At 42.0% G+C, this 17,647-nt stretch overlaps 2 protein-coding genes across 8 annotated transcripts in view; both read right to left on the bottom strand.

The window, feature by feature from the left end:
• Nucleotides 1-278: 278 nt before the first annotated feature.
• Nucleotides 279-8,917, bottom strand: pask (PAS domain containing serine/threonine kinase). 3 transcript variants are annotated; one of them, XM_047590454.1, is made up of 20 exons: nucleotides 8,600-8,917; nucleotides 8,217-8,459; nucleotides 7,421-7,650; nucleotides 7,020-7,325; nucleotides 6,784-6,918; nucleotides 6,337-6,583; nucleotides 5,861-6,042; nucleotides 5,648-5,771; nucleotides 5,296-5,467; nucleotides 3,875-4,107; nucleotides 3,650-3,776; nucleotides 2,970-3,541; nucleotides 2,742-2,884; nucleotides 2,441-2,608; nucleotides 2,237-2,362; nucleotides 2,000-2,134; nucleotides 1,699-1,898; nucleotides 1,240-1,373; nucleotides 954-1,103; nucleotides 279-869 (listed from the first exon to the last, which is right to left on the bottom strand). In XM_047590454.1, exons 2-20 carry the CDS (start codon nucleotides 8,416-8,418, stop codon nucleotides 700-702), a joined length of 3,756 nt encoding a protein of 1,251 aa, XP_047446410.1. In that variant the 5' UTR covers nucleotides 8,419-8,459; nucleotides 8,600-8,917; the 3' UTR covers nucleotides 279-699. The 3 variants fall into 3 exon arrangements, with proteins under 3 accessions (XP_047446410.1, XP_047446412.1, XP_047446411.1); XM_047590456.1 differs by having other exon boundaries at nucleotides 6,442-6,583; XM_047590455.1 differs by having other exon boundaries at nucleotides 8,217-8,438.
• A 310-nt stretch (nucleotides 8,918-9,227) lies between these two features.
• kcnab1b (potassium voltage-gated channel subfamily A regulatory beta subunit 1b) overlaps nucleotides 9,228-17,647 on the bottom strand; it is a 33,860-nt gene continuing 25,440 nt past the window's right edge. For all 5 annotated transcript variants that reach the window (XM_047590538.1, XM_047590539.1, XM_047590541.1 and 2 more), the window contains 7 exons: nucleotides 15,952-16,038; nucleotides 11,859-11,944; nucleotides 11,360-11,480; nucleotides 11,191-11,285; nucleotides 10,953-11,073; nucleotides 10,729-10,817; nucleotides 9,228-10,623 (listed from right to left, as the gene is read on the bottom strand). In XM_047590538.1, coding sequence (XP_047446494.1) covers nucleotides 10,534-10,623; nucleotides 10,729-10,817; nucleotides 10,953-11,073; nucleotides 11,191-11,285; nucleotides 11,360-11,480; nucleotides 11,859-11,944; nucleotides 15,952-16,038 — 689 coding nt within the window. In that variant the 3' untranslated portion in view covers nucleotides 9,228-10,533. The remainder of the gene's footprint in view (nucleotides 10,624-10,728; nucleotides 10,818-10,952; nucleotides 11,074-11,190; nucleotides 11,286-11,359; nucleotides 11,481-11,858; nucleotides 11,945-15,951; nucleotides 16,039-17,647) is intronic.

Genomic DNA, 17,647 nt, shown 5'->3' with positions numbered 1-17,647 from the left:
GTCCTAATCCCCTTCTTTATGAATAGACCTGCAGCTCACATATTAAAAACAAAGATTCTTTTAAGTTTATTTATCATTGGCTCATTAATATTATACCACCTTGTAACACACACCTGCATCTTTACATCCACACATCATGTGGAAAAAAGTCACCTTGTTGGAAATTGCTACAGGAAAAGTATTGTAGTGTTAAATGTCATTCAAAAACATTTAAAACATTCAAACTACAGAATTAAAAACATACTGCATTTCTATTGAAAATAAAACAAAAAAATATGTTTGTGGTAAGATATTTATTATTGTATAAAATAAATAGATAAAATATTGTAAATAAACTTACATGTCAATTAAAATAGACAATATTAAAAACCTGACACACCACTTATTTATCAAGAGCTTAATCCAGAGTCCCTGCAGCTTTGTGTGAATTCTCTAAAGGTGAACTCATGGTTACTTGTGGATTTTGGTAACAGAGCTGGCTGTCATGGTAATCATGGCTATTACTTTGCTGCATGTTTTTCAACAATACAAAGAATAAATAAAAGTGACTAAATAGAGGAAACAATGGAGATACATTATGCTGTAATCATTTTGTCTTCGTGGGCTGAACTCAGAAATCTGTCAACAACACATTGTCACCAACCAGTGGTGACAATAACGGTCCATTTGTCTCTGCATGACTATAATAAAATTCAGCCTCTAATCATCGTGGAGGTACTTCTGGAGCTCAGTTTCCAGGGCCACCATAGATAATCTCTCATCCTCATCTTCCTCCTCTTCATCCTCAGGCAAAGTCTCATCGCCATGATCTGGGAACAAGCCTGGCCGGATGAGTGTTTTAGGACTGGAGTCTCGATTCAGTGGCGAGTCTGTTTGAAAAAATAAATATTAAAACGTTATAAAAAGCATTGCCATTGTCAGATTAACTAACCTTAGTGCGAAGAAGTACTCACAGTATCTCTGAGTTGCAGGAACCACCTCTGCCCAGCTATACTCTGCCAGGGAAATGGGCTGGCTGATCCAGGGCTGTAGCAGCAACTGGTCTAAATTCATTCTTCGAGCCGGATCAGGGTGCAAAAGCCCACATAACATACCATGCAGCTCTGAAACGTACAAAGTAAAATTTCAGTACAGGAATTGGAAAAAATGTTTTTCGGAAACTAAAAGGGCAATTTATTTTTGTCAGACAGTCAATTAAAGAATGACATTTGCAGCCAGCAGCAAAGACCGACGGTTTACCTGGAGAGAGGCTGAACGGAGGCTTTAGCTTAGCATCCAGGATTTCCCCCACGTCACAGAAGGGGTTCTCGCTGAATAGCAGAGTATAGAGCAAAACACCCAGGGACCACATCTCCAGCTCTGGACCCTCATAGCTGTAGAAGAACCCACAACAACATAACAAACCATTTAAACAGGTTCATGATGAACTGTATGGGAAACATGGCAACACTTAATTTAGTGCCTGTGTATTCCCAACGTACAGCTGGTGTATCCTTAATGATGCATCGTAAAGATTAATGGGTCATAAAAGAGTCATACAGGACTGGAAAACAGCGCTCCAACCTCAATTCTGAAACCAGGTTTAATGGTGTGAGCTGTTTAAACACAATGACACCTGTTACTCCTCTAACATAAACCTGTAGATCTACGGTGAAAGGAACAAGCACATCTCGTCATTCACAGATGTAATATACTCACGGGTTTCCTTGAAGAACCTCCGGGGAGCAGTACTCGAGTGTGCCACAAAAATTGTAGAAGAGCTTCCCGGGTGCCATCATGGCAGCAGAGCCAAAGTCTATCAGTCGAATGTGAAAACACGAGTCGATGATGATGTTCTCATCTTTTATGTCCCGGTGAAGGATGTTCTTAGTCCTCAGATAGAAGACAGCTGCCACCATCTGGGGAGATACACAACTTCCAGTTTAACAAGGAGCACGTCGACACTTCCCATTTCAGAGCTCACTCTCCTGTCACATGTATTTTCATGCCGTATGGATACCTGTCTAAAGATGTAGCTCGCCAAGGGCTCATCCAGCCGCGGCTGCATGTCTATGAATTCAAAAAGGTCCAAACCATCCCCGTGTTTCTCCATCACCATCTGAAAGTAGCTGTCGTTCTCAAACACCTCCAGAACCTAGTGGAACACACACAGACATACAAGAAATATGTGAAGCACGGCAATTTAAAATTATGAACAAATGTTTCTGAAACCTTCCTGAAGCAGCAACCCAATTACCTTGACGATGTTGTGGTGCTGTACTCGTGTCAGTATAGCAATCTCATGGCTCACTCGACCCAGCAAGGGGTCGTCTACCCAGCAGTCACTGACTATTCTGGCCTTCCTGATGAACTTCACTATCACCTGCAGATGATCAAAATCTTAGCATCTTCACAAATGTGCAAATAGCATGTTTCTCTGACACTTGAAATGCTTTCTTACTTCTTCTCCGTCATCGCGCCTTATTGCCTTCCAGACAAAACCGAAGGCGCCTTTACCCACAGCTTTGAGCGGCTGGTACTCTTCTTCAAACTGCCCGTCACAGGCTCTAGACTGATCAAGGTCCATGGTGGAGCGCAGCGCCTCCCCTTGACTGGCCTCACCAATCCTCTGAAGAAAGTTAATGATGGAAAAAATAGAAGCACAACTCTAGAAGAACTATAGAACACTAATAGAAGTACAACTAGTTATGCTTAAATCATTGTTGTGTTATTTAGAACGTCAGATCTTTATTATGACTAACCTCTCCTGGACTGGCTCCTGATCGGTTGTGCAGTGACCGATCAGTTTGTAACAGCGCCCCCTGGTGGAAAGGCCTTTTCATCCACACACAGAACAGGAAGCTTCCATCAGGGAGGTTTGTCCTACAAACATCACACTGCACATCTGGAGAGAATAAAAAAACACTGGTCAGTATGATGGCATACTAAGCACACTAAAAGTAAACACTTAGCAGCCACTTAGTACCAACCTACTCTTGTGCCGTCTCTGTGATATCCACTCCCTTCAAATCGCCCCTCCAGTATCTGTGCCGTGTCTGTGGACATGGTGTGTCCATTCACCTTCTGTTTCTTAGGAGTTGACGTGGCAGGAATGTCTGTCACAGGCTGAACCCCGCTGTTCATTTGTAAGCAGCAGTCTTGGCTCTTTCCTTTATCAATTGCAGATAGACCTGCCCACTGATCTTGTTCTCCCTGGTCAGCTGCTTCACTTGAGCCATTTCTGGCCTCCACAGCAGCCTCCACAGGCTCTGTTTCCTGGTCAGACCCTACCACGCACAGGGAGGGCGTCCGCAGGAGCTCAGCTGTATCGCAAGATATCATGGAGTGTTGGTTGTCATCAGTGTACCCTCCACTGCTGATCAGTTCCACACTACCGCTCAGATCCAGGTTGGCCAGCTCCCGGGTAATCAGATCACCGTTACTGTTGAGGTCCAGGAAGCAGCTGGCTGAGTCCACAACATGTGCTGAATGAGAGTCCTCTATCTGGGCCGGATCAGAGCCACCGTGGCCAGCAAACTTTTCACAAAAGCCAGAGGAAGATCTGGGAAATGAAGTTTCAATGTTACATCAGGGAGGTGGGGACATGTGAACATTGTTGAAGAAAGGCTGGTCTAATCTCTGTCTGATATGTCAGAGCATCTCTTCTCACCTGCTCTCCAGTGAGATGACCTCATAGCTCGAGTCCTGGAGGACAGAGGCGCATGAACGGTGGTCTTTTCCACCAGGAGACTGGCCACGCTCGCTGCCAGCAGCACATTCGTTTTGAACAGGAGTGTCTACAGAAGAAGAAACATCACTCTGTAGATAATATTTCATATAATTTGCAGACAAGAACTGCAGGGAAATTAATGTAAATCACATAGCCACACCACACCTGGGATAATCTCAGCGGCAGCTTCATTATCATCCCGAGCCTCATTTCTTGGCTGCTGTTCTCCGTAATGTAGTGATGCCTCAGTGGGAATCAAGCAGCAGGTGTCTTCATCTGGAGGCTCCACCCAGGCAAAAGTCTTCAGTAGTGCCTGGGTGGTATCCGCACTGTCGAGCTGGCTACAGCAGGGAGCTACCTGGGCTGCTTCCTCCATCAGCTCTGTAGTGTCATTGAGACTGAGGAAAACAATGAAATGACTGATTTAATCCAATTGTTCTCTAACTGGGATCAAATCACAATGCTACAGTTGTATTTGTTAAGGCCAAATATGAATAAATAAAGGGTCTGTAAAGTACCTTCTCTTCGATATGTTGTGTGTCATTATTGAAAAGGAAAAAAATGAAACGGAACAAAGCACAAAACACTATTTATGAGATGTTTTTTCACATAGAATAAAAACATTTACAACTCTGCCAGGCATTTTGTTGCATTCATAGATTTTTACCAATTAGCAAGGTCTTTTTTTCTGTTTTGTGCCATAAAATAAAGCATTGACAGGATGAGTTCTTACATCTGGAGGCTGTAGATCAAACATGTTTAGCTGGAGTAAAGGATAGAAGCTATTAAAACCTCAGAGTGTAGTTCATCTTGTGATAAACATGTACAGCTGGAGACTGCTATTATACTGTGTGGTTCCTATTATATGAGTGTTATTTGTCATAATATTGGGTCCATAAACATCAAAGGTAATTCCATGTGGGAAAACATGGACAGATACTCTTCCTTTTTTCCTGATGGTATTGTTTTACTTTCCTAAATGTGAATGTTTGTTAAATTACATATAAGTGACTAAATCCTTGCTGATTTAATGCTAAACATGCTGTGGCATTATTTGCCCAACAGATGGCAAAAGTGAGGACTTTCAATACACTATTAATCCAGATTCACATCCCATACCACAATCATTCATGAATCAATCATGATTATGTTACGTGGGAAAATGATTGTTTTCCAATCTAGCAACAGTTAAATAGCTCAGATGGGGAAGATGAAACAATTGTGAGCAAAATAAAATAAAAATATAAGATGGCTTATTTGTTGATTGAATATGTAAAGAGTATATGTGTCTCTAAATACAACTTGGAGACACAGAAAGGCTTCACCAGTTGTTCCGTTTCAGCATTTGCTGCAGAGCACATAAAATATACATGCAGTCTGCTGCTTTGAGGTGACTGTTACTGCAGCAGTTTTGTTTGTCCACTACTAAATGTGAGACAATACAAATTCTGTCAAGAGACTACAGTTATTTGTAATATCTATTACTAGTCTACGATCTCAGGAAGGATTAAACATTCACTGAGGTTTTAACAACTGGAAATATAAACCTGAACTCATTAAAAACATCCAGTTAACAGCTCACTTACGCAACCACACGTGTGGAGGTGACTGCAGGAGGAGAGAGTGTCGACAGAGCGCTGCCTTGTTTCTCCAGCCTGGTGCTGGTTCCAGTGAAGATCCTTCCTCGTGCTGTGGAGGTTCTTTCCATAATGGCCTGTTGAACCATGGCCATGTCTCCTGCCACCAGTGAGGAAGGGTCTGGTGTTGAGAAAAACTAGAATGTAAAAACTATACTATATGATATGGATAAATACAGTAATGCTGCAAGGCATGAAGAAAAAAGATATATGGTGAGGTACATATTGAAAAAAAAAAACACCAAGAGGACACAGGTTTATTTTTCAGCAGTATGCTGTTTCCATACATACAAATTCTCACCAGATTTTCCTAATATTTTGGACGAGGCTGGACTTTTACCAGCCTCTACATGAGAATCCGAGAAGGCCTTTCTGTCCGAGTCCGACATCCACCTAAAGAACCCGGGCATCAGAAAAGTGACACTCTGTTGATGACAAAGCAACAGTGTAAGAAACGAGAGTTGGCGTAGCCCTCAATCCACACAGACGTGTTCAGCTGGTCGTGTTGGCTAACCTTTCCCAGCAGCTCATCCTTGCTATAGCCAAACAGACTGAGGGCCAGGTGGTTGTAGATGCTGAAGATTGAGCCATCAGGGTGGAGCAGGAGGAGACCGCTCATAGGAGCAAACACCCAAACCGTTCCAGAGTACTCCAATGTTGGGCTGGGAGAGACGACAACTCTGTCCTCTTTGATTTCTGTCAAAGCACAGACACATTCAAGGTGCAGCATTATTTAGAGCAAGTACATCCCACTAAAGTATCTGGCAGCACTTGTCAGTTACCTTGGATTTTGCTAAGTCATAGTTATTCATTTTTATCCTCTGCAAATGTTGATATTAGGTCCGGAGGATTAGAGTGCAAGAGGTGTTAAGCATTTGTGGAATAACAGTGTGACACACTGGATTATGCACCTGTTTCATCCAAATAGCGCTGGGCGTGTTTTTAATACGTGCTCTGCAGATCCATAGGACAATAATAGATGTGACCTACCTAAGGGCTGCTCTTTCTTACAGGGTTCAGAGGGTGATGCTTCTGTCTTGCACACAGACATGAGTGAGGAGCATGGCTGCTTTCCCTCTACATCTGATAGTTTACCTCCATCTGTTGGGCAGGTGCAACCACTCCCATTCTTCTGTCGTTGGGGCTTTCCACATATTACGGCCCCCTCAAGTTTGACACATAGCGGGACAGATGCGCCTCCTCTGCTTTTACCGCACACTCTCTGGACCCTCAGCATCTGAAAGCAAAGAGGGAAAGTGAGCTAAAGCCCCAGTTGACAGACTTACAGAAACACCTGAGCTTAAAAAGCTGAAGGATATAGATTTTTTTCCTGCGCCACCAAAATTTTTAAAGAAGCACATTGGTAAACATGAATTTCAGAGCAGAAGTGAAGAAATGGAATTGAGTGGACCAATTTTATGTATAAAGTGTGCTTACTTTGGGTAATGCATGACTGTGCAGGGGGATTTGTAAAGAAGGGATTAGCTCCTTAACAGACGCTCCGTTTAACTCCTCGGGATGGTGGTATCCAAAGAGATGCGCAAATGCCAAGTCACAAGTTAGGATGCTGCCCTAGAAATGACATCCCACATGTGTGTAATAAAGTTAAATATTGATATAAGAAGCACAGAATTGCTACAGCAATCAAAGCTGCTAAATAATGGTTTACTTACATCTTGTGAAAAGGACAAAAAGGCTGATATCCTTTCCACATTTTCCATCATGACAAGCAAATGTTCTTCATTCTGTGGCTGTCTGTAGGTACAGACAGAAACTGGAACCTCTCCAGATAATGTCACAGCATCCACCACTTTTCCAGACACTGCAGTAACAGTTCCGTCCTCAAATGGAAAATCTTCTTCCAAAGCTTCTCCCAGGACCTGGCTGGTTTTCTTTAACACACATGACAGCTTTTTCCCAATCAGCTCATTAGTGGTAGACTCAAATAGTTTACATGCCTGTTCATTAGCTGACAAGATCTGAAAAATAAAGATAAACACATTTAGATTTGACAATTGCTACAATTAATGCAGTGTTTAATAGTGCTGGTTAGCCCACGCTGGTCACTCAGTACCTCTCTGGTTTTATAGGCTACAGTAAGAATGATTTTGTTTGGGTTAAGGACAGCTGGATATCCAGACAGGCCAAATTCTCCAGATGTCAGTTGACTGAAGATGCTCTCCTCTGCCTCTGACAGGTTGGACAGGTGAGGCAGTGGGTCAAAAGAAACTTGGGAGCCAGGACGTAAATTAGGGATTATGTGGTTTCTTGTTCCCAAAGAACTGTAAACATCCAAATCTTCCCCTGTAAGCAAACAATGGCAAAATTAAATCATTACTTTCACATTAGCCAAGGGTGATCTCTTGGAAAAACTAGTCTAAACACAAATATGGCAAAATTTACTTAAACAAGAGGCATATGAATCAGTCAAAAAATTTTGATTGTGGCAATTAGGAGGGCGAAGAGTGGTACATAAAATTAAAGATGTGTGGAGAAACAAGTGGAGAAAAAAACTGAAGTGGGTGGGCAAAAGCAGCATATTGTGTGTAATGGCAGACCTCCTGCCAGTAACAGAAGAGTTAGGTGAATGGTGGTAAATATGCAATGCTATAAAAAAAAAAAAAAGTATGTAAAAAAAAAAAACAATATGTAAAAAATGTAAAAGAGCAGATTTGGTATGGCAATAAATAATGTGAAGTATGGATTAAATTAAGAGTGACGTTGTAATATTGCACACGAGGACAGAGGAAGATTATTGCATGAAGACAGCAACTCAAATTGTGTGTAGGATAACTGTCAATAAAAACAGATTGCCCGTCAATAAAATGTATAGTTTGAGTTTCAGCCACAATTAACACAGCTATGCTTACCTGTCAGTGAACCGTAATAATAGCGACGCTTCAATGCTAAAAGTCTCTTCTTGTATAGCGGCTTCTGAGTACATGGGTAGGACTTATTCAAGTCAAAGTCATCCTCCAGGAGATTAGAGAGGTCGGGAACCACACAAATAGTCTGTTCTTTATCTCCGATGGTTTGAGTAGCCACAAAAGAAGCCTCATGCGAAAGCGACATGATGTTGATGGCTAACCAGCCTGATTTGACAATGATATAACCTAGAGAGAATTAAGGGACGGCGGAAATAATTAAAATAAAAACAGTTTAACTAAACAGTTTCTACAAGTATACGTTAACACCATTATAACGTTAGTTGCTCAAGTACTGACGTGCTTTAAAGATTACAACCGACACTCACCTCAAGCCCCGTGCAACCTGTTTGGATAAATAAAGGTAAAGGCAGTTTTAGTTGACGCTAGTTGACAAGGTAACGCTACCTCCACTGCCCTAGCTGGCTGGCTAGCTAGCCATCTGCTAATGCTAATGCTACTAACGCGACAAGACTTCCTCGGTTATATGAAGCAGCATTTATTCTGACTTAATGTTACCGTAGTGTTAACAAAGCCCCGATACCCACGAATAATCCGGACTCGGTTAAAAACAGATCTTAAAATCGGTTACTAGACTTCTTCCAGTAGTATTTGTTTTTTGTAAACCGCGGGTTTCAACCACTAACAGCCGGAAGTCTCCTGGAGCCAATCAAACGTCACGCTCTCGAAAAGGAGAAGCTCATTGGATGATTAACCGGAAACGCCCGCCTTTGTTTCCATGGATACATAGTCACAAATATGAAAAAGTAAATTACAAAAAAAGGAACCGAGGACCCCTAAAAATAACAGTTGATTTATTATTTTTTTTAAGTCCGTTTATGAAATCATCATAACAGTAGAAAGTATGTAGTTTAAACACATAAACATGAGGGTCGAAAATATATCACGGTTTACAAAATATCTAAGCAAATAAAAAAAGAAAAGAGAAAGGGGCCATTAGTTACGCCATATCATTTAATTTATTGATCTGGGTTAAAAAAATGAAAGCATCCATAGCATACAAAATAATATATCTTTAAAACAAATTCACATGAGAATTATAAGCTTTTATTTTATGTACAAATCTGATGAACAACACCAAAAATACATGGCTTACTAAACATAACATTACAAAGACAATCCCATTACTTAAAACTAGCATCTGGGACAATTTGGGTAAAAATTAAGTTTGTTCCAGGTGGAATAACTGCAAGGGTCCATAATGGGTTTACGGAGTGGCTTCATTAGCAACATGGCTTTGTGTGTTTAATCCAGAAGCTTCCCTTTAAGAACATCTCCTCAACTTCAAGTTGTCAAATGTTTTAGCCACAACACAGACTGAAATCAAATGAATCAGACAGAAAGTCTGGCTGAGTATAAACTAAAAACAGATGAGGGAGTACAGTAAGAAAGTACACTCTGCAGTGCTTTTGCATAAGTGAAAATGAAAGGATACAACATAAGGAGACATAATGCTCATTCTGACAAAGATTCTTATAAAGGAAATATATACTGTATCCATAACAGTCAGTACAGATGTCTTGAAACTTATTTTTGTCAAACTTAGCTCTGTTGGCATTAGCAAAAACGTTGTGAACAGAATTTCGGTTCATCCATTACTTAAACAATTCATTACGATGACAGACCAGCTACAGCTGCATTGGGGGATATTCATCTAGTCTGCAGAGACCAGGTCCAATTATAAACATCATCACTAATTTTATTTTCATTAACTTTTTTTTTTTACAAACCACAAACATCTAGTATGGTAGATCTCTGCAACATTGGGTACATTTTGAAACAGATCACCTTTCTGTTGAGTATGTCCTGTACTGTCATGAGCTTAATGTGATGCATTTGGGGGTAACAGGTTCAGCTAAAGCTTTCTTTTACGTGCACTGAAAGCCATATTCACAGAGGTAATTTGAGCTATGTCTAAATTATTATTTTTTCTCATGGTTCAGCAACTCTTGCACAGTTTTGTTGAGGTTTTTGCACCAGAAATCAACTCGCTGAATCTTCTAATTGGCTTTCGTTTAGTCCAGTCGCTGGCTGCTATAGCTGTAGCATGCATGCTTTGCCGAGTAGCTCACTTTACATTAATGAGTACCGGTTGAAGGAGCCAAGCAGAACACATTACACCGGCACACACACAGTCGTACGCACACACAAGCGATCTTGGGCACACACCTATGGTGCCATGGCTGTGAAAGGTGAGCTTTGATAAGCTTTTGGAGCATAGTTCACTAGAAGGGGGTTTATTCTAATGGTGGTAGTCCCTTTTACTGTGCGGACGGTTGCCCAGTATATGATCCACATCCGTGGCGATGCCTGCTGTCATCTTTGGAATTACCTGAAATGCACAAAACAAAGAATGGGAACACGTGAACATATTCACAGCATTACAACAAGACAAACTAATGAAATGATCATCGAGTATTAGTAAAGCTCTTCATACCTGAATGGCTCCCAGGTTCTCTGTCAGCTGTGTTGGGTTAGAGGACCCCAGAAGCACTGAGCTGACTCCCTCATTCCTCAAGCACCAAGCTAAAGTTATAATTAAGGCACAAAAGTAAAAGAGAAATGAATTGCTGCTTACAAAGGAAAGCTTTAAGCTGAAAAGATGAAAAATGTAAAGCATCTACTTTGTCAACTTTTCTTTTTTTTTTTTTTTTTTTTTACCTATGGCTAACTGTGGCAAAGTACAACCAAGCTTCTCCGAGATGTGAGTCAGCTCCTTTAGCTTGGCTTGCTGTTTTCTCCCATCCTCACTCATTATCTTCTCCCTCAGCCACTGGTATGGCTATTCAGGAACATTGAAATCATGAATTAACAGTCAGCAGAAAGTAACTGGTAAGTATCTGGTCATGTGGCCAGTGTAGAGATATACAGAACTAGAGACGTGAAATTCAAGCCGCACCTTCATCGAGGCCCTGGAGGCTTCTGGGATGCCATTTTCATATTTCCCCGTGATAATTCCACAGGCCAAAGGAGACCAAGACACCACGCCCACACCTGAAACATAACAGTAAACACTGACACAAGACGTCTTTGAAAAAAATATGTGGAGAAGCTGACTCTAGACATACCTATTTTGTGGTAAAGCTCTGGAAGCTGAGTTTCAACTTTTTCCCTCTGGAAGAAATGATACTCTGCCTGCTCACACACCGGTGGAATTAGATTAAACTGCCTGGCCACAGAATATGCTTCCTAGTTGAATGAGAAGAGGGAATATAATAATGAGAAAAACTTTTATCTGCTCTCAGCACAGAGCAGAGCAGCTTGGATTTCATCCACCTCCTACAATATAAACAGTGCTGGACATGTTTCACTGTGTATTCACTGAGGGATAAACAGATAGATTGTCTAGCAAAGGAAAAGTTGTTGCCCATCGAGGTGGGGATCTTCAAATTTAATTCCGCCGCAGCCAGTCTACCGAAGTCATTCTGCAGTTTGTGATTGCTTTCTATTGGTAATTTACATAGCAAATTTCTTTCTATTTGCATCTCATTGAAATTGGTATTAAAAGTTTCCATAAACTCACAGCAGAGGCCAATAAAATGTTGTAAAACCTTTCACATCACTCACCATGATCTCCATGGCCGACCAGCGAGAGGTCCCCCAGTACATGGCCATCCCCTGGTTGATCACATGTGTCATTGCTCTCACTATCTCTGGAAAAATACATTCAAGAGCAGACATGGTCATTGACAATAAGTGAACAGTGGGGGGCGCCACAATTGCAACTTGGGAGAGATTAAAAAAAAAATAAATTACATTATAAACCCAAGAAAATTAAGTCTATATTCAGGTGCCAATTTCTGCAATTGGTGATAAAACTATCAAGACGATTTGAAGGTTTAAATATTTTAAAGACATATTGGCAAAACCGGCAGCAAGAACTAAGCGCATCCTTGAAATGTATTCAGTCTCTGTGATAAAGGCTCCTTTCACACTCATGTGTGAGCAGATATTGTTTGCTAGGGTCACATTACTGAATGTGGCCAAACGCTGCAGGGGTTAAATGAAAAGACTCGGCCAACCTTGGCAGAACACTGCTGGTGCAACGAATCGTAGCGCGTTTAAACTGAAGGGGCTGAAGTCACAGTGGACATTAGCGGTTTGTGTATTTATGCTCGAGGATGCAGCAGCGATGTAACGGTTGGTGGGATCACTGATAAACAAAACAGTTTGAAAAAAAAAAAATGAACTGCAGTGAAGTACCAGGACGATAAAATGCTGCTATTATTTTGAATGCGTGTCTTTTGAAAGCTGCGCGCAGACTTTCTAATTACAAAGGAAAACAACAACATAAAGTAATTTACGTTCCTACACGAGTCTCCGGCTGCAATTAAATGCATTAATGGAACATCTGCTGCGTTAGGATAATGCAAAATGTGTGAAGCCGAGAGGCTGAAAATGAGGCAGAAGAGATGAAACCACAGCAGCGTGTGTGATTAAAAACAACTGATTCCTTTTCATCAGTAGTTCTCTCTCTGGACCAAAACGCAGCTCGGCGAGAGACGGAGAGTTAGCGTGTGTGGGTGAAGCAGGTGGGAGTGTAGAGGAATAACAGTACATCTGCTCCGAAGTGGAGGGAGAGATTTGGAGGGAGGTAAGGACAGAAGGAGACACTGTGAACCGAGTAGAAGCCTTAGAGGCAAACGCAGCTCGCAAGAGTTTTTTGCGAACGCATGAATAATCCCTCTCAGAGCCAGGAGGGAAAGATGACAACTTAATTCACAGCAACATTCACATCTTAACATAACGTTTCTTTCCACACAGCTGCGGTGAGTCACCGGCTCCAACAACAGATGCCACACTGAGCGTAATGCTCAGGTGAGATATGCAGCATCAACACCCCAATCACAAAAACCCACTGCAATGATTTGAAGCACGGTGGTGTGGGTGACGGCGCTGGCAAATTATGGCGTGCATGTGTGAACAAAATGTGGCCAGCGCGAAAAGTTTGCTGTGAATTCAGTTGCCACTTAGCTTAGTGCATAGGTCTTCAACAGGGGGCACTGCAGGGGGGTCGCAAAATCTTTGGTTGATTAGACATTTTTATATACTTTTTTTTTTATTATTTTCCCCCACAAATTTAAATGTATTGAAATGCACATTAATCCGACATATCTTAGTAAAGGGATGAGGGATAGCGTAATACTGAATGCAAAATGATAATAATAATATATATTAATAAGTAGCACTAGACCGAGTTTAATATAGAACACATATAGTAAGTAGGAGGTCCCTACTTAATCTCTCCATCAGTTTCTGGGGTCCTTGGTCTGAAAACGTTGAAGACCTCTGGCTAAGTGCAAAGCAAAGACTTTGGCTCCCCAAAGCTCACTCATTAGAATGACAGATATCAAATCTGCAAACTGCTCGGCTGTCAGCACGTGTCAGTTTGTCCTTGAGCAGCCTCGAAGCAGCAACAGAGTCTGGAACATTTGGTCAACTTCGTCCAGCCGGTCTCACAGTGCCCGCTCCGCACTGTGCTGCAATGAGGGATTAAAGAAGCACTGGTATCCATCTCTGCAGACATGTCTGCGCGAGAGTCACAACGCCGGGGAGGTAATTCTCCTTTCTGAAGCTCATGTTTACATTCGCCATGCGTGCACACGGGACAGTCATCAATACGCCACATCACAGGAGATTTTCAGTGGCTGCTTTGACCCTGTATTATGGCTGTGAGAATGGAGGCAGTTAAAAGGAGGGCTTGAGTGGGCGAGACCGTGCCCTTCTTCGCTGCTGAACATCTGAGGAGGGAGGTGATATCCCGGCCCTTAGGGGAATGTCCTGAGTGGACGGCGGCGTTGGTGTTTCGTATTCTGTTGCTCTCCGCAGAAAAACCACTTGACTGGAATGATATAAAATCTTTTTATTGATGTCTCTCTCCCCCGACTGCATATCCCAGTCACTCAGCGAGAGGTTTTTTCATATTCAGTTGATCAAATGGATTAAATGTGCCTCATATTGCCCTGTCGGATAAAATTTGCGACTGGATAGCAATGTTGTGCAGAGGTTTCGACAATTTACTCTGCGGGCTACGGTGTACCTATTAATACAATGAACTGGCCGTGCCACAGATGCTTGTCCTTGAGGCACCTTCTCATCACATTTGCCGTTATGCGAGTGTTTCATAAACTACACACCAAAATTAGCGCCACGTTAGATAAAATGTCAGCTTGGAGAAAACTTTCATACAGGCTAATCACTGTAGCTGACAGCTACAACAATAAAACGCAGCAGAAGAGATGAAGGGGGAGGGGGGACTGGAGACTTGCCAAGAAGTTACATTTTTCTGACACAGACTTGGCCCTGGCCCCTGCCGCTGGACTGGATTTAAGCCAAAAAACAAAACAGGCATGCAGAAAGTTGGGAGAGGGGAAGGCAGAGGAGGATTAGTGGATGGGAAAAAGAAATAAGTGATGGTAACCGAGGCAGACTTTGCAGCCATGACATCACTTTTTTCGTCCCCAAGGGAGCACGAGCTGTCTCACACAAAGTCGGAACTAGTTAAGTCACGAGAACAAAATGCATTCAGACACACCTGTTAGTTAGCTTCAACTTCTCGTTCCATAACGCAATTTGAGCACCAATGCCTCCTTGTGCTTTTTTTTTTGATGCTGTTAATGCACTTTCAGGAACATGAAGTGGGTGCATGAAGGTACGCGGTGAATATGTACATGCGCCTCTCACTGGTGGGCTGAACCTCATCACAACGATTTACGACGGAGGCCTTGAGCCGAAGGCGCAATGCTCTCTCCATATCTATCTTTATCAGACATCTCTGCTCAGTTCCTATCATCCTGTCAGACTCTCGACCAATCGATCCGTCAGCCAGAAGAGACTTTTTGACATCAGATGTCAATAGTGAAGAGACTTTACCTAGAGGGGCATGTTATTTGAAGATTCGATGGAGAAGGGTACATGGTCGGCCTGCCAGTACTATTCCAGTGACAGCATAACGCCCCTGGAACGATAAGTATGACAGACTGGCCCCCCGCGCTCTCCTGGCTCACAGGGGAGGATGCAATGGGGGACAAAAGGGAAAGAATGGAAAATATCTTAGTGACATCAGTGGGAGCCCGTCCGTTCTGTCAAATACTTCCTGCGGATAGGGGTTCGCGCAGGGGAACAGAAAATGGGAAAAGTGTCTGCGGTGGCCGCGTCACAAAGGAGAAGAAATTGAGGAAGAAGCTGGAAGTGTTGAAAATAAATGAATAGTGACATAAGGTAGATGAGTGGGAAAGGCAGCGGTAGAGCGTTAAAGGAATGGAGCGCACAGCTTGTATCTGGTGAGACCAGCCCAAAAATACACCAGCTTCCCCCCGAGGGGCCAGATAATCCTGCTTCTGAAGAGCAGGGAGAGCTGGGAGCGGGTACATCTCAGAGACCCTGGCGATCCCACAGAGACAGAGGAGGGAGACTGGTAGACTAAAATAGAGGATGAAGACTTCAGTCATTACTACAGTGGTGTGTGTGCGTGTAAGAAGAAAACACACACTAATCGACTACAAGGAGGAACCCCTTTGGTCAAAGGAAAAGGACGACAGACCGTGACGGGCAGTGGCCTCATCTGTATTTCTCACGTACTCATGTTACAGAGCAACATTCATTGTCCCTGCATCACCCCTCAAACTAGCCCCATGAGATCTGGTCAGACAACACTCACCTTCCATGGGAGTATTGCTGTCCGTCCGGTTGGCAAAAACCACATCCACATACTCAAGTTGCATCCTCTGGAGTGAGCCCCTTAAGCCTGAAGATAGAGCAAATATAAAGAGGTTTAAGTGAGATTTCAGTTGGAAAAGCTGAAGACAAAAATGCATTTAATTGAGTGCCTCTAACTGGAATGATGAAAGAATGAAATAATACACGATGAAAGCCACAACTCAACAATATACAAAAAAAAAAAAAAAAAGGTGTTCAACAGTTGCGGTTGGGTAAAATGAGAAACGGGGTGAATTTGAAGTCAACATGTTCATAAACATGGCAAAGCGACAGTTGACCACATGTGAGTCAAGGCCTTCCGGCTGCATGTGGCCTGCCCCATCCGAGTTGTCACATTCAGTCTTGTATACCTCGTAGAGTACAGGTTCTGTTTGCAACAAACGGCAAAATGCAACATTGTTTCCATCCCGGCACCAACAAATCGAAGTCCTTTATCGCTTTATATACTAATCTAATGCCACACCACCAAATTGCAATTAATGTTTTTTTTTCCCCTGCTTCGTTTAATTAAAGCTGATTTGATTGTGATATGATATTGTGATATACCACGTAATAATTCTAAATGCGAAGCTCCGCTATTCCTTATTCATTTACACAGGCCTACTTATCTTAATCGCCTGCTTCGTGTTATCCATTAAAAGATAAAGGACGCGGTTCAATATAAATCGGGTTTGTCCACATATTGTTGTTGTTGTTGCAGGCATTTTTGGCTCGTCGCAGTAGGAAAAGCACGGGTGAGTAATCGTATTAATTATGGCTCCGCTCCTTTAAAAGTGCACAGACAGTGGTCGTGCATGCAAACTAGCAGGAAGTGAAAGCCTGATTCCAATTAAGCCATCGTACAGTCATGTTCATTACACACATGAAGATTCACTGTTCATTCACGTAGCTAATGTTGACTTGAGAGGAGATATAATATTCTCCACAAATGAACACTTTTATGGGGAGATTAAGTAGGTACACCATCCCTTCTATATGTATTATATATTAAACTCAGCCTAGTGCTGTTTAAAAATATACATATATATATATAAAAATGTCTAATCAACCAGAGATTCTGCAACCCCCCCTGCAGTACCTCCCCGGACCCCATAGGGGTCACGAACCCCCTGTTGAATACCTATGCTTTTATTAAGAATAAGTACCTGGTGTGACCTATAGCTCAAGGTGGCTAATGCTAGCTAACAAACATTTAGCAAGTCATGGATGGTGGTTGTGCTTTAAACAGCTTTATAGTAAAAAATAAAATATTAAAAATTTTCACATACAGGAAATGTGGTTATTAATTAAAATATAAACTGAAATACAGATTTAAAATTTAAAATTTTATCCTTCATTTTCTGTATTAGCAAAAAAGGACGCATTGCTTGCAATAAATAATATGATTCTTGTTCTGCGTGTAGATTTTTTTTATATTTTAAGCCACTGTCACAAACAATTAGCTCTACCCTATAAATGGCCGTTACTTTAAAGCAGAAACGGGCCTTACTTTATCTTCATTTTTACTTTCCAGATTATTCCGCATCGAGATGAGTGCGCACCACTGCAGAAAGATCTATGAGCAAACCGGGCGCCTGTGCCATCTTTTACATAAATGAATGCTGTGTGACAGTAAGTGAGGGAACCAAACAATTCAA

This window comes from Mugil cephalus, chromosome 7 (assembly GCF_022458985.1).
Source record: "Mugil cephalus isolate CIBA_MC_2020 chromosome 7, CIBA_Mcephalus_1.1, whole genome shotgun sequence".
NCBI classification, from domain to species: Eukaryota; Metazoa; Chordata; class Actinopteri; order Mugiliformes; family Mugilidae; genus Mugil; species Mugil cephalus.
Note: the sequence above shows the minus strand (reverse complement) of the source record. Positions and strands in the feature narration are given on the sequence as shown.